Source organism: Sturnira hondurensis, unplaced genomic scaffold, assembly GCF_014824575.4.
Source record: "Sturnira hondurensis isolate 20B ecotype Veracruz unplaced genomic scaffold, ASM1482457v3 Scaffold0006496, whole genome shotgun sequence".
Lineage (NCBI taxonomy): Eukaryota > Metazoa > Chordata > Mammalia > Chiroptera > Phyllostomidae > Sturnira > Sturnira hondurensis.
The window spans coordinates 22,745,827-22,763,343 of record NW_028079127.1 but is presented as its reverse complement, the minus strand read 5'-3'; the positions used below and the strand labels follow the sequence as shown (position 1 = coordinate 22,763,343).

The 17,517-nt window shown below is 36.6% G+C and overlaps 1 protein-coding gene across 3 annotated transcripts in view; it reads left to right on the top strand.

The window, feature by feature from the left end:
- PTPN4 (protein tyrosine phosphatase non-receptor type 4) overlaps positions 1–17,517 on the top strand; it is a 272,802-nt gene that overhangs the window by 150,790 nt on the left and 104,495 nt on the right. For all 3 annotated transcript variants that reach the window (XM_037049882.1, XM_037049881.1, XM_037049880.1), the window contains one exon: positions 7,480–7,568. In XM_037049882.1, the coding sequence (XP_036905777.1) occupies positions 7,480–7,568 (89 nt within the window). The remainder of the gene's footprint in view (positions 1–7,479; positions 7,569–17,517) is intronic.

The following is a 17,517-nucleotide window of genomic DNA, read 5'->3' as shown; positions in this document are numbered from 1 at the left end:
GTGGGATGTTTTGTTCTTCCTTCTGGTCCATTCCATTGATTTGAGTCCCCATTTCTTTTCCATCACTATTGGTTTCCTGTGCATCTCCCTTCATTTCAATTAGTTTAGTCTTCATATGTTCCTCTAATTTGTGACTTTGTTCCTCTAATTTGTGATTATAATCTACCAGTTCTGTGAGCATCCTGATAAATAGTGTCTTGAATTGTGCTTCTGAGAGGCTGGCAATTTCTTGGTCACTTAGAGTTATTGGCTCTGGGACTTTGAGTTCTTCTTGCGCCATCTTTCGGGTTGTTCGTGCCTGTTCCATAGCAGGATCAGAGCCCTAAAGTGTTCACTAGAACAGGGCAACTAAATTGCTGGGTTGTGACGTTGTATGTGGGGGCGGGGTCAAAGAGGGACAATGGCTCTCACCGGTATTTTAGGGCAACTAAGTCGCTGGGTTGTGACGCTGTATGTAGGGGCGGGGTCAAAGAGGGACTATGGCATCCTGTCCGCCGCCTGCCGCCACGGCCCTCACTGGTGCCGCAGTTGCTGCCGTCACCGGGCCCACGCGTTTCGTCCCACTGCATGCGAGTGTGCCACCGCTGTCAGCCCTCGCCCCTGGGGCCTTCGTGGTCTGTCTCACTGTGCGTGAATATGCGCCTGCAGTATGCCCCGCTCCCCAACTGGTTCCCGTCTGCCTGCGCACCTGGGTCGGGGGCCCTGTCCTGCCCGACCCTGCTCGCTGCTGGCTCCGCCCCTCTTACCGTCCCCGTTGAAGGGTTAGATGTAGTCGGACTTCCGTATAATTCAATTTTCTGTCCTTTGGTTGTGTCTTTGTTTCTCCAAACCTTTGTTGTATTCAAATTTGGTTGTGGGAGAAGGCACAGTGTTTCCACCTATGCCTCCATCTTGGCGGAAGTGACTATGCCTGTTTTAGGTTGTTCCTTCCTTGAGAAATCTTACACACCACTAACTAGTCATCTGCCTGGGGCTAAGCAGGGTGTAGTAAAGAGCCCCTGCCAGGAGGATAAGCTTTGTCTCCTTAGGAGTTTATGGTCCCAAGGTTTCTTTACTCAGCCTTAGCGATGTAGCGGGGGGTGGGGAGGGTAGGATTACAGCTTCTGAAACCAGGCAGGTTGGCTCCGAACACCTTAACTACATTAAAAATAAAAATTTTAAACTAATGATACAGGAGAAAACATAAAGGAAAAAGATATGTTACAATGTTTTATAAAGAATTCCCACAAAGGAATAATTTTTAAAAACATGTAATTAGAAATATAGGGAAAATAGAGACGATCACTTAACAGGAGAAATTCAAATGACCGTTATTATGAAAAATTGCTTGTTTTCCCTAATACTCTAAAACATAACAATGAAAATGAGATACTAATTTTATTAGAAGAGGAAAAATTCAAAGGATTAAAAATATCCTGTCTTGGTCGGCATATGGAAAGTGGACATTCTGATACATTGTTGAAGTATAAATTGGTAGAACCCTTTTAGAGTGCAAATATTAATATGAATATAATTTTTGGTAACTTCCATTTCTCAGATTCTAATTTTTACAGTATTTATAGAGGTGCCAAATAATGTGTTCAAGGATTTTCACTTTGGCATTGTTTATAATATTAGAATATTAGAAAAACTTAAATGAATAAATGGAAATAGTTAAGAAGTTGTGGCAAATCCATATTTTGGAATAATGCACAGCCATTAAGATTGAGTTAGAGGTACAGGCGGTCCCTGACTAACAGTGGTTCAGCTGAGGGTTTTTCAACTTTACAGTGGTACAAAAACGATATGCAGCTAGTAGAAACCATACTTTGAATTTTGAATGTTGGCCTTTTCCTGGGATAATGATGTATGATATGATAATCTCTGGTGATGTTAGGTAGTGGCAGAAAATTGCAGCACCAAGTCACACAAGTAAATGACTGATAATAGATCGTTTGTTGTGTTGCCAGCATTTTTTGGATATTGTGTTTTGGGTTTCGCATCCCAGCGTGTCTACAAAACACTTGTCTGTGTGCATCTCCTGCTTCTGGGGAGAAGAGGAAGGCAATTACTTTTGAGATGAAACTCAAGATAATTGCCGATTGTAGGCTAATGTAAATGTTTTGAGTCTGCATTTAAGGTTGGCTAGGCATAACTATGAGGTTTCATAAAGTAGGTGTACTAAATGTGTTTTCAACTTACTCATCATAAATCGAGGAAAATCTGTATATTGATATGAAAAGATGTGTACAGACTGCTTAAAGATAAAATTGCAGAATAATGGGCCCCAGTTTTTGTTGATTAAGGAAATTGTATAGTTTATATAATATCTATTTATATTTTGTAAAACTAGAAGAATGTATACTAAAGTGTTAATAGTGTAGTGGCTGTCTCTGGGGAGCAAGGTAGAGAAGGTGTGGGATGACTTCTTAATTGATATTTCTATATTATTTTGAAATGTTTTAGTAAAAATAATTAAGAAAATTATTTTAATAGCTGTCTCATATAACTTAAAATTATTGTTACTCCTATCCACAACACCGTAAAATTTTAGTGAACTCTTGACCTGTGACAATAAAGAGGATAGGATATTTAAATAGTGTTACGAGTGAGTAGTCGTCAAAGGAAAGGAAAGGAGGACACTACAGGGGAACATGAGATGAACAATTGAGGTATGGGTAGAAACTACTTGAACATCTATTCCTATTCATCCAAACCTCATACATTTTACATTGTTGGTTTTTATTCTATTATAAAATAAAACACAGACAGAAGAGTATATCTTGGTGAAGATCTGCAACTTGACCCCCTAGGTCAACCAGTAGCATTTATCCAACCATTCCTGGAACCCTCTTTGTACCCCGCCCTAATAGAGCCCATCCCTACGTTGTATTCTTTATGGTTTTCTCACCTAAGTGTGCCTTTCTGGTCTTGCTTTTTGTTTCATTAGATACCTTTCTATATCTTTCAATCCTTCCTTTCCTCTTTCCCTTACTCTTCCTTGGAATTTTCTTGTTAAAGAACTGGGCCATTTCGCCTGTAGATTCTCAGTCTGGATTTTTGCTGTTCACATATTTATGGTGCAGTTCAACCTGTTCTGCAGTTCTATGTTTCCTGCAAGATCATGGCAAGCTTGATCTGGAATCATGATCAAATTTGGTATCGATCCCTTTGTTGTATTTTTATCAGGAGGCACACAGTATCTGTTTTTCATTATTTTCAGTGTTAGTAGCCATTGATGTTCAGTGTCTAGATCTATTGATTCATTAGAGGCTGCAAAATAGAAATACCCTAGTTATTTTTGTTTTTACTTATTTGCTGGGATAATTTTATAGAGAGTCACTTCCTTCTTTCACTATTTGACTGCCCAGTAGAACAGTTCACATGGGAAAGGCAGCAGAAGTGTTTTGTTCTTTCCTTTTATTTACCTAGTTTTTAAGGCAGTGAGTTGGTTCACCACTATCCTGAGGAGATACACAAATATATTTTTAAGCAATATCATTATGAATTCATGGATTAAATATTGTACATGATAGGTTCCAAAATATTACAGTTCTTTTCCTTATTGAAGCTCAAACTGTCTCATCTTTGGCCACTGGAAGTCTCTTATTTTGGCCCTTATGTCCTTTTGACATACCTTTGTAGTCTTTAATAGCTTCCATGCTGTTAGTATTTTAAGATGTTTCAGGTGTATCTTGCCTGTTTTCTGTACAGACCTGAAATCAACTATTTCTTCAAGCCCTGATTTCTTTTAATGGAAAATGATGTTTAAAACCCCAGTCTCAGTGTTAGGAATGCTCATTCCTACTGGTTTGGTTGTTTCTAGGTCTTTTAAGTGTACAGAGTTGAAATCTATATTGTTTCTACATAGCTATACTGAGATACAGGATATTTTGATTTTCATAGGACTCAAGGAATTCTAGAATTAGAATACCTCATAATTTAATTTATTATCTCACATCACACTTAAAACAGTAATTGTATCATTACCACATCAGTTATTACTGGACAGTTAAAAAAAATGGAAATATTATCCTATTTTATCTGATTTAGATGGTTGTTCTAAATTTACATTGTCAAGTCATTATGGCTACAGCCTTTTGGTCCTCATTTAATGATCTCCCACTTTTAGTCCTCATTAATGTTAACTTCATAGGTAAATATATATTTAAAGCGTATCACAAGTCTTTGTAATTAGATTATATGAAACATATTCTGTTAGTGTGACTGGCTAGCATTTTTCCATGAGCAATAAATTAAGAAATATTTATTTGAGAACTATTCTCTGTGGAAGAATGTAAAATACAATGGTTCATTGATTCTCACAGTATGACCATAGACTGGTGCTGATCCATGAATGTGATACATACAGAACTTGAGAGTTAACAATTAGAAAATTTTATAGCACTCTGACATCAAGCATGTGATTGGTATATTTTGTAAAAGTATTAATACCTGACTGATTGGAAATTTAATCGAAGTAAACAAATATAACTGCTCCATTACCACAGATAGTTTATTATAGATCGCCACTGTTATATACAATCCAACCATTATCATGTAGCTGACAGTAATTAGGTATTTCAGATACATAGTTTAAGAGATAGATAAATTTCTGTGGGAAAAACATAGATATAGACTAATGAAATTTTCAAAGAAGATGGACTTGATCTAGACTTTGGTTTCTTTTGTCAGACAGGAAAAAGGGATGAAAACAGCATTGACAAAACATGCAATTATGGGTAGAAAAAACACATTGTGTAATTGGCTTGACAGGAAACAGAAGAGTTTTACTAGTTAGAGTAGGGGAAATAAAATCAGGTGGTCGTCAATACCTATCTAAACAGTCATAATATTTTCCTGTAGGTGATAGAGATTCATTCATTCCACAAATTGAGTATAAGGCACTTTTCTGTGATTATGAAAAGCAAAACAAAGGTCTGATACTTTGCTACTTAGCTTCTAGTGAAGAAAAGAAAAAAGAAACAGATCGAACAAGTCAATTTATAGCACAGTATTAAATAGTAAGTGATAAGAGGAAAAGCAGAGTAAGATATTTAAAATAAAGTCATCAACATGCATTTTGTGTACATTAAATTAATAGCATTTGTGTCCATGAAGCACAGTAGTTGTCTTCTTCTTTTAGCATATTTTGTCTTGACTACCTCTGACAGTACCTTGGGAACTGCCATTTCAGTCTCAATAGCTCAAATTTAAGAACCAGAGCCTGCTAGATGTCCCTGAATATGTTTTTTAAACATGTTTTTTCCCAGTGTAGCATCAGCTTGATTGATTTGTCTATTTGTTGAGTTTTGTATATATCTTTTATGGTATTGGTTTTGATGCAGACATTCTGGGGTCCAGGAACCTAAAGGTCCACGACCCACTGTGGGTTCTTGGCATTGTGCAGAAAAGAATTCAGACAAGCCAACATTGAGTTTAAAATATAAGTGAGTAAAGGGCAGAGAGAAGGCTACTCCACATGCAGAGCAGCCCTCCTCCTTGGTGGAATTTACTTCTTTTATTGAGGCTCATGTAATCAAGGAGGAGGAATATTCAAGATTTTTTCTGGAAAGGGGTGGAGACTTCTTAGAAGAACCTCATTAGCCACCTTGGGTCTTTATATGGACTTTCCCTTCCTGATCATAGTGCAACCAGATGGGTTATTTAGAATGCTGATGGATTACAATGACTGTATAATGAGGCTAGTGATTACCACAAGTTGAAACCAATCACCATGATGGATGGAGCTGGTCTTCTGTGGGTTCTAAGCCATGAATTTGTTGAGTGTTGGTCTTACTACACTTGCGAGTACCAGTAGCCCTTAATTGTTTACAGCCATTTTGCTACGTACTCTGTCTCAGTTCTGCTGAGGTGCTTGGTGATTCCTGGTTGTGTACTACTTTTACATTTGTGATTCCTACTATACTTGGCTGTGGATGATGTTTGTCTTTACTATAGCTTTCCTCGGATGATAGTGGAGGAAGAAATGACTGTATTACCAGAGAGAATGTGACTATAGTTTGCCTTTTTCAGTTTGAGGTTCTCCATCTTTTCTGGGGATCACTCTTAATTCCTGTCCCTAAATAGCAATAGTATCCACGCTTGCTATTTTAGACAGGTGGCACACACTTCCATGTCTTATAGCTCAATCCACGTGGGGCGAGACTGTAGGGTTGGTAAAAGCTAATCACCTTAGATGTGCGCTTCCTCATGACCCTGACAGTAATTTGAGGTATCCCTTTATTTTTTTTCTTCCTTGTCTTTGAACTTTTGTCCATTAACTTTTCTGCTCTTTCCAGCTCTGCATAGAATTTTCTCTTGTATATGTAGTTTGAGCTGTGGTTTTCTGTCATTTTTTCTCTCCATAGATCTGACTGTATCTTCTTTATATCTTTACAGATCCTTAAAATGTCTGGTGCATTGATTATGTACCTTCAATTCTTTCTGTTCATGTACTCTGGTCTTTTAAGATTGGGAGCAGGAGAGTAATAGTATATATTAAGTCTGCCATCTTTTAGCCTTAACCTGCCAATTGATGACCTTTGAAAAATGATTTAAGATTGTAATAATAGGGTACAATGTTTCTGGTTATTAAACAAAATGAGCAGCCAGGAAAACTAGCATACACTGTTGTGTTGGCCTTATTATGTATACCCTCCCTGACAGGTTAATTTAATAAGGTCCTATTTAATTTGAAATTACTGAAACTACATTTTTAAAGTTTTTATTTTCCTACGGAGACAATTATAGAATCTTGATTCTATTTTCATCAATTCTGTCTTTGTGAGCAAATGAAGAGTAGGGGGTAAAAACGTTACTGCTATATTGTTTTCAAGTCAAGAAGCAGAAACTATTTCAAGGTTGATTAGCATCTGAAAGTATTCTAATTCTACTCATTTTTCTCAAGAGTGCACATTATCTGTTCAAGTTGAATCAATTAGCATGAAAACTCTTAGTCTTCAAAGTGTAACTCAAATTTTCTTCTCTGGAGTCTTCCAAACTCTACAAGTGTTCCTCACTTTGCACTTCCATGATGTTTTTGTTGTATTATATGAGCTATAAGAGTTTTCACTATATTGGAAATACTGTTTTATTACAGGCTGCCTTTCACCAGACTCTGAATTCCTCCATGTTTCATTCACCTTTTGCAATCACAGCATTATATTTATTTACACAGTGATTGGAACATAATTTTAGGAATGTAAAGATGGATATTAACTCATCATTCTAATTTCCTCTCCCAAAGAGTCAGCCCCAGCTATAAACTACAGGAAACTCTTAGATCATAATGACTTTTAATAGTGCAGCATTTAAGTTTGAAGTTTGCCATTTATTTTTATGAGGTAACAATTACCAAATAGTCTGTAAATATGCTATTATGTGCTGCTGCCTTTGAAAATGCCTCATTGTGTAAAAAACAATAAACTAATCCTGTTTTTAAAATATATTTTTATCTAAAGCCCAGTATTTTAGATTTGTCATTTTCTTTTTTTGAAGGATCAAAGTAACAATGAAATTATGATTGGAGTAATGTCAGGAGGAATTCTGATATATAAGAACAGGGTACGAATGAATACCTTTCCATGGTAAGACTTTCATCAATACTTTTGCTTTTTTATATTACTAATGATAATTCATATTAAAGAAAGTGGCTGTTCAAGTATATTAATGTGATACAAATTTATTTCACTTAAAATCTACCAAAAGATAACAAAATAATTGAGTTATTTATTTCAAAAATTGCTTAACTTATAAAAAGTATTACTTTATGAATTTTTCTGGTAGAGAATCTCTATAAATTTGTACTGAAATCTAATAGCTAACATCATGTTTACTGTTTTACAGTATGCTAATGGCTTTAAATACAGTATTTCATTTAAATGCATTCAGTGAGGTACTAGTTTTTTAGTTGAAGCACAGGTATGGTTGCTGCAACAAATACCCAGTATTACAGTGACTTAAATTGGTGCTAAGAAACTATAGTGACTCCATGGGATATAAAACTCCTGTTTCTGTATGTTTGTTTTTGTCTTAGTGCTCTACTGTCCATAGCATATTATCCTTGTCCTCATTGGGTAGGATGACTCGCCCACTGTCACTTCTATATCCTAGAATAAAGAAAAAAGGCCCTGGCTGGTGTGGCTCAGTGGATTGAGCACCAGCCTGTGAACCGAAGGGTCGCTGGTTCAATTCCTAGTCAGAGCACATGCCGAGGTTGCTGGCCAAGTCAGGTCCCCAGTAGGGGGTGCCATGAGAGGCAACCACACATTGATGATTCTCTCTTTCTCCCTCCCTTCCCCTCTATCTAAAATAAATAAATAAAATTTAAGAAAAAGGAAAAGTAGCATCTGCCACTTTCCTTTAATGAGAATAACATGAAAATCACATTTATCATATTTATTGTATATATATATCATATAATAAGTCAAGTTTTTAGAATTAAACACAAAAAGAAACATACAAGCCCTGGCTGGCGTAGCTCAGTGAATTGAGCGCGGGCCTACGAACCACACGATCGCGGTTCGATTCCCAGTCAGGGCACATGCCTGGGTTGCAGGCCAGTTCCCGGCAGGGGACTCACAAGAGGCAACCATACATTGATACTTCTCTCCTTCTCTCCTTCCCTTCCCCTCTAAAGATAAATAAATAAAATCTTTAAAAAAAAAAGAAACATACAAAATAACTTGTATTAATCTGTCTCTATATTATAGCTCTTAAAATATTTAGTACTGATTTTTTAATATCCATGATTTTGACTTAATAGGTTTTTCTAATTAGTCACTTTAATATTGCTATACTAGAACTATGATAACTGACAGAAGCAATTATTTTACAATTTCCTGTAGGTCACAAGAGCATGAGTCATAACATTAAAAATTAATGAAATGAACATAAAAATGTATACCTTTGTTTTTCAAAAGACGTTCTAAAGATGATGAGAAGACAGTGTTTTAAAAATACATATCTTTGATAAAGGATTAATCAAACATGTATAAAGAACCCTTAATGCTCATAATAAGAAGGCAGCCTGATTTTAAAAATAGGCAAAATATTCTAATACACACATTCACCAATGAAGATATACAGGTGGCCAATAAACACATTAAAAGATGCTCAGTCATCAGTGAAATGCAAATTAAAACCATAGTGAAATCTTCTTTTATACCCACTAGAGGGCTCCAATTAAGAAGAATGACAGTGCAAAGTGATAACAAGGAAGCAGAGCACCTAGAAATGTCATACATTGCTGCTGGGAATGCAAACTAGTACATCAACTTTGGGAAAGTTGGCAGTTTCTTTAAAGTTAAACAGAGCCCTGGCTGGTATGGATCAGTTGTTTGGAGCAGCATCCTGTAGACTAAAAGGTCACAGGTTTGATTCCCAATCAGGGCACATTCCCAGTCCATCTACCTGTCTCTCTTTGTCTCTCTCCAAAAGCAATGAAAAAAAAATGTCCTCAAGTGAGGATAAATAATAACAACAACAACAACAACAACAACAGTAAAGTTAAACATAGATTTACCATATACTCCAGCAATTCTATTCCTAGATATTTATCCAAGAGAAGTGAAAACAAAGTTTACATGAAGATTTGTACACATGTGTACATTTGATGTTCATAACTAAATTATTCATAATAGCACAAAACAATTCCAGATGTCCATCAGTTGATGAAGGGATAAGCAAATTACGGTATGTGTACACAAAGGAAAAGTGTTCAGCAATTAAAAGACATGAACTATTGATAAACTAAACCATATGGATGACCCCCATCCATCCACAAACCATTATGCTGATTATTAGAAGTTAGACACAAAAAAACTATCTGTTCCGATTTATATGAAATTCTAGAAAACATAAATTATGGATACAGCAGACCAATGGCTGCCAGAGACTGAAAACAGGAGGAGACAGTTGACTCTAAAGGTTCCAGGTAAATGTATTCAGGTGGTAGAAATGTTACATGGTGAGTTTGGTGGGGGAAATTATACAATCCAAAACATTTGTTAAAATTTATTGACTTGTTCTCCTGTGACTGGTATATTTCATTGTATATGTAAATCATACTTCTACATAGCTCATAAAAGAAAACTAAAGATCAGTTAGTGTTTCCTGTCACATCTTCTAAATGCTTCCTATATAATTTAAACTGGTATGTTTAAAGGAGAATATAAAACAATTCAATATATGGCCTCTGCCTAAAAGTGGACACATAAAAATTCATTATAAAACACAATAAGAAATATTTTAATAGATGTGCCTTATAATTTCACTAAAGACAGTGTTTTTTAAATGCTTTTTTTCTTAATCCTCATCAAAGGACATTTTTTTCATTGTTTTTAGATAGAGAGGAAGGGGGAAAGAAGGAGAGACACATGCATGTGAAAAACATTGATTGGTTGCCTCCCACACATGCCGTGACTGGGGATCAAATCTGCAACCTAGGCATGTGCCCTGACCAGGGACTGAACTCCCAACCTTTCAGTTTATGCAATGCTGCTCTAACCAATTGAGCCGCACAGACCAGGGCAATACTTTTTATATTTTTATTTTATATTTTATATAAATGTCAAAATCAGAAATAAATTATTTTCAGATTATGTGAGTTGAAATAACATGATAGTCTAATTTTTCTGTATTGTCAAAGTTCTATATTTTATACACTATTGTTATTAAATAGTGATTCTAAAACAGTAGCAAATTGTTTTAGAAACACAAAGGATACAATGTCTCTAGAGAAAATTTTAATGGCTCTGTGATATTTGAGATGGTCTTTAAAGGATAAATAAAATTTTCCTCAGTGAAAAGGAAGTATAAAAGAAACGTGTGTAGAAGGTTCAGTTGGTGAATTCAGAGTAGAGTTACCGAGTGTGGAAAGACCTACTGATTAGAAAGGACATGGCAAGTTGAAGAAATGTTGAGCTATTTCGTTTGGTTTTTCCATCAGTTTTCATTATTGAGTATACAAGCAAGAGAACAAGAATTTAAGAATATGATGCTTAAGAAAGGAGATAGGGTTCAGATTATGAAGGATCTTATATATTCTATAAACTCAGGAGTTGGTATATTATTTTATTGGTAAATATGCTTGGAGCTCGTTTAATGTTGAGAAATAGATATTTCCAAATCTTTATCATAAATTTAGGTTAGAAAAAAGGGGGCATGAGCATTTAAGATATTGATTGGAAAACCTTACATAATGTTCATTTTAAATTTTATTTTCATGAAATTTAGCTAAGTAGATGGGATTGAAAGTTCTTTGTTAGCCCTGGCTGGTGTAGCTCAGTGGATTGAGCACGGGCCTGTGAACTAGAGGATCGCGGTTCATTTCCCAGTCAGGGCACATTGCCTGGGTTGCAGGCCAGTTCCCTGCAGGCCAACTCCCAGCAGGGGACACACGAAAAGGCAACCATACATTGATGAAAAAAAAAAAGAAAAAAAAAAAAAGAAAGTTCTTTGTTTTTCTTTCTTTTAAATGTATTTTATTGATTATGCAATTACAGTTGTCCCATTCCCCCCCCTTTATTCCCTTCTGCCTTGTACACCCCCTCCCACCCACATTCCCCCGTTTAGTTCATGTCCATGGGTAGTACATGTAAGTTCTTTGGCTTCTACATTTCCTATACTATTCTTAAACTCCCCCTGTGTATTTTCTGCCTACCATTTATGCTACATATCCTCTGTACTTTTTCCCGTTCTCTCCCCCTCCTATTCTCCCACTGATAACCTTCCATGTGATCTCCATTTCTGTGACTCTGTTCTAGTTGTTTGCTTAGTTTTTTTTTGTTTTTGTTTTAGGTTTGGTTGTTAATAACTGTGACTTCATTGTCATTTTAGTGTTTATATTTTTGAACTTCTTTTTCTTAGATCAGTCCCTTTAACATTTCATATAATAAGGGCTGGGTGACGAGGAACTCCTCTAACTTTACCTTACCTGGGAAGCACTTCAACTGCCCTTCCATTCTAAATGAAAGCTTTGCCGGATAGAGTAATCTTGGATGTAGGTCCTTACTTTTCATGACTTGAAATACTTCTTTGCAGCTTCTTCTTGCCTTCAAGTTTTCTTTTGAGAAATCAGCTGATAATCTTATGGGCACTCTTTTATAGGTAACTCTCTCCTTTTGTCTTGCTGCTTTTAAGATTCTCACCTTATCTTTAATCTTGGATAATGTAATTATGATGTGCCTTGGTGTGTTTCTCCTTGCGTTCAACTTCTTTGGGACACGCTGAGCTTCCTGGACTTTCCGGAAGTCTATTTCCTTTGCCAGATTAGGGAACTTCTTCATTATTTTTTCAAATAAGTGTTCAATTTCTTGCTATTCCTCTTCTCCTTCTGGTACCCTTCTGATTTGGATGTTGGAACGTATAAAGTTGTCCCAGAGCTTCTTAAGCAAGCCTGCCTCATTTTTTTGAATTCTTGTTTCTTCCTTCTGTTCTGGTTGACTGTTTATTTCTTCCTATTGCTCTAAACCATTGATTTGAGTCCTGGTTTCCCTTCAGTCACTGTTAGTTACCTAGGAACATTTTTCTTGTATTTCTCATTTCATAGCCTTCATTTTTTTCTCTAATTTGCAACCATATTCAACCAATTCTGTGAGCATCCTAACTACCAGTGTTTTGAAATCTGCATCTGACAGGTTGGCTATGTCTTCATTACTTAGTTGTATTTGTTCTGGAGCTTTGATGTGTTCCTTCATTTGGGCCTTTTTTTTTTTGGTCTCAGCATGCCAGTCATATAGTAAGGGAAAGAGTCTTAGGTGTTCACCAGGCCAGGGCAACCCACATCACTGTGTTGTGATGCTGTATGTGGGGGAGGGCTCCAAGAGGGAACGGTGCCACTTGCTTGGCTCTCTGCTAGTTTTCACTCATTGCCCCTGACACCCACAATCAAATTGGGCCCTTCTGGTGCTGATTCCTATCTGGGTGGGTTCATATGCATTCTAGGACCTTGTGGGTTTCTCCGAAGAACTCTCTTGTGAGACTGGGAGTTTCTCCCACTGCTGCTTCAAACCCCGCAGGTTTTTTCAGTCAGAGGCTTTGAAGCTTTATTTCCCTGTACTGGAACCCTGGGTTTTGTGGTCTATCTTGCTCCCCAGTTGTTTCTCCCAGTTTATCTGCATACAAGCGTGAGGCTACCCAGTCCACAAGCCGCTACCTTGCCTGCTCCACCAGACGCCTTGCTGTAAGTCTTTTCTGCCCAGCTGCCCGTCTCCGCCCCTCCTAGTGGTCTGGATGAATGTTTCTTCTTTAACTCCTTAGTTGTTGGACTTCCACACACTTCAATTTCTGTCACTTCTGCTTGTTTTGTTTTTAAATTTGTTGTCCTTTTAGTTGTGTAAGGAGGCACAGTGTGTCTAAGCCTCTATCTTGGCAAGAAGTCCCAGATTTCAAGTTCTTAAAGCTACTAAATTTACTTTATCATGGAGCATAAGAGTTTCTTGTGATCTTGACTACTCATAACAATACATACCACAACAAATACATTTATAAATATACCACAGGTAGACATGATTTACAATCTAATATTAATTTATTTCTAAGGATAACTAATAGGGCCAGTGATAATCATTAAATATATGGCTTACTTTTTGTCCTTAAAACATGGATCTATTTTTTAAAAAGCAATATAGTTATTAATACTGTGTGTCAGTAATTGAACCTAAAAAACATACTAAGAAAGCAGGAAGAATGGAGACAGAATCATGGATACAAGAGTGTTTTGATGGTTGCCAGATGGGAGGGGGGTCTTGGGAAATGCATGAAGAGGTGAGGCGATTAAGAAGTTCAAATAAGTAGAAAATAGCCACAGGCATGTAAAGTACAGTATAGGAAAGGGCGTAGCCAAAGAACTTGTACACATGAGCCATGGACATGAACAATAGTGGGGGTATTGCCTGAGGGAGTAAGGGGTGCTGGTGGAGGGGGTCAGAGGTGGAAAAATCAAGACAACTGTAATAGCATAATGAATACAATTTAGAAAATATTCTATGTGAATAAGTGACATATTATTCTCATCACCTGTATTAAGTTGGTGTTGATAGAATTGCCATTGCCTTTAAATTCATATTAGCAAAGTATTGTATTAAAAAACCATTTGATGAAAACTGATAATGATTACAGCTCTAACGTGATATCACGTACATTTCAGCTACTTTTATATTAATGTTTGAAATAATATATTCAAACCAAAATCTAAATGGTGGAATTAATGAAACTTCTACATGAATGAAGAGTTTAAAGTTGAAAGTTTTAGAACTGATAGTTTTATAACACCAAAGGAAGTAAAAAAAATCACTCATGAATTTTCATGCATTTTTATCTGTAGCTTAGAACCCTGTGAGTTGGGTGTTACTAGCACTGTTTTTACAGATAAGGAATGAGAAATGGCAGAGAGGCTGACTGGTGTGAGGTTAAAAAACTGGTAAGTGTGATAAAGAACTTTAAACCCAGGTCTTTCAGAATCTAAAACACAAGCTTCTCACTTACCTCGTCCATCAAAACTAGAGCTGCATGTAGAAAAGTAGTGTATTACGTAATAAATATGCTGCCTCATATCTTCCCTTGTATGGTTATCCCTGAATTTTCTTATTCAGGTTCATACTTTCAAAATGCTAAATAGTGATTTGGGGTTACTTGCATTTTGTAAATTAGATTTTGTTAAAATTAATGCTAATCAATAAAACACCATTAAAAAAATAAAATGGGAAGCAGAGAGTTCTGGTTCTTAGTCCAGCAGGCAAAGAACTTGGAAGTCATCACTCCCGTCTTTACAAGGAAAAAAACCCAAACAAACAAAACTGAAAATTGACAGTTCTTTTTAGATCCCTCAGACAATTAAGGACACAAGGAAGATTGCAGCCCTGAAAACTGGAGAGACAGGTGAGAATATAAAGAATGACAGTTCACCACCTTGTGGTTGAGGTTGCTCAGTGGATTAAACGCTGGCCTGAGAACCAAAACTTCTCTGGTTCAATTCCCAGTCAGGGCTAATGCCTGTGTTGCAGGCCAGGTCCCCAGTTGGACGTGCCTGCAACACATTGATGTTTCTCTCACACATTGATGTTTCTTTCTCTCTCTCCCTACCTCCCCATCTCTCTAAAAACGAAAAAAAATAAAATCTTTAAAAAATAAATGACAGTTTACCAGGACTAAAAACCACTGCTGCAGCCAGTAACTGGTAGGAATATTTAAAAGGTAATTGACTAATTGCCGGAGACTGAGCGGAGACTAGCTTGAGAGATGAAAACTCTTGAAGTCTTGTCCTTAACGAGGCCCCCAGGCTTCTATAAGTTTTACTATCAGGTGCCCATACAGTTCTCAAGGTGAAAACTGGAGAAAAATCTACTCATGCTCTGGAATAATTGGGGGTGGTAGTGCTGATAAGCAGGGAAGTAACCATTTAAAATGTGCTCAGAGCTTTCTGTTCTCTTTTTTTTAATCCCCCCCACACATATACATTTGTTGAGATTAGAGAGAAGGGAAGGGGGAAAGAGAGATAAAGAGAAATATCACATACCCTGACTAGGGACCAGTCCTGCAACCTAGGTAATGTGCCCTGACCAGGGATCAAACCCACAACATTTTGATTACAGGATGACACTCCAGCCAACTGAGCCACACCAGCCAGTGCACTTCTTGATCTTTTTAATAAAGGTGTGTCCTTAAGGAAATCTGTTTTACCAATATTTAACCAACAGGGGGTTTTATCAGTAAGAGCCTAATCAAAGTAGGGGAAGGGAAATACCCATTTGTAGTTCCCTCTTTATTGTCTCTCCTAAGAAGTGGGTGAGCTGAAAAGCACTGAAGGTCATAGCCAAGGATCACCAGCCACTAAACTATTAGATCTAATCATAGGATTAAAGAATGATGATTCCTCCCAACCTACATCTTACTACCATATCAACAGGTCTTTTGTATAACAGGGGATTACAACTTAAATAATGGGTTCACACTACTTAAGAAGTAATCTCTAGGACAACCCAGAGACAAGGGCGGGGAGACAAAAACAAAGACAGAAGAGGATATAAGCTCAAACATCTACCTCACAAAGTGTTCCTTTAAGGAAGCTACGATTTGATTGCTTTAGTTTCTCAAGGAATTTATTCCCCAGAGCATCATTGCAGTTACTAGAGGAGTATGGATATTAGGGGAGTGTTACAGCTGGGTGTGCTTATTGAAAGTCTGGGATGACTGGTACCACTGTCATTTTAGAATTACTATGGGCATATCCAAAGCTGTGCTTTCCCGAAGAATATCAGCAGATGCTTAACACTGGGGGTTGATGGGTGGCGTTAGAGTTCATGAAAATAATCCAACAAATAACAATAACAAGCAGTGGTAAAATCAATATCAGAGTCACTGCAATATGGGTAGCATTCAGTTTCCAAAAAACTATTAAAAGGCGTGCAAAGATGAAGGAAACTATGGCCCATAGGCCAGAAAAAAAAGCAAGAAACAGTTACAAGTGTGTATGTGCTTAGTAACAGAGTTTCCAAATACATGAGGCAAAAACTAAAGGAGAAATAGACACTTCTACAATAGTATTTAAAGATGTGAGCATCTAAACAATCACTACTAAAACTAGACAATAAAATCAGCTGGAGTAGATCTTAATACTACCAACCATCTTAACTTGATATTTATGCAGTATACCCAACAACAGCAGAATACATATTTTTTCAAGTGCTCATGCTTTGTTTATTAGGAGAGAAAATATGCTAAGCCGTAAAGCAAGCCTAAATAATTTTTTTAATGTGTTAAAACAGCCTAGGCCAGGTAGCTCAGTTGGTTAGAGCATAGTCCCCATACACCAAGGTTGCCCATTTGATCACCAGTCAGGACATATACAAGAATCAACCAATGAATGCATAAAGTGGAACAACAAATTACTCAGCCTCAAGCTCTCTCGCTCTCTCTCCCTCTCCCTTTATCTTCTCCCTCCCCCCTCTCTCTCTCTTCCACTCTCTTACCCTCTCCCTCTTCATCTCTTTTCTCCCTCCATTTCTTCCCTCTAAAATCAGTCAATAAGCAAAAGCTTTAAAATTTAAATCATGTGGGGTATATTCTTTGATGACAGTGAGATTAAATTGGAAATCTATAATAATCAGATTAGTAGAAAAATCCAAAGACTTATTAATAAATATTTCTAAATAAATCATCAATCAGAGAGAGAAACATCACAAGACATTAGAAATAGCTTTAACAGAAATGAAAAATATAACATTAAGTTTTGAGAATGCAGCAGAAGTGTTTTGAGGACATTTTAAAACTTAAGTATGTATATTCAGTGAAAAAAAATTTAAGATCAGTTGTCTTGAGTTCTCATCCTAAGAAATTAGAAAAATAAGAACAAGTATGTCTCAAAGTGATGGAAGGAAGAAAAATAAATATAAAGTGAACACAAAATAGAGAAAAATTAATGAAAGTCTGTGGTTGCACTTGACAGAAGATATAAGGAATGATATCAGGAATGAAAGAGGGAACATCACTACAGATCCTACAGATGTTAAAAGCATAATAAAAGAATAATATGAA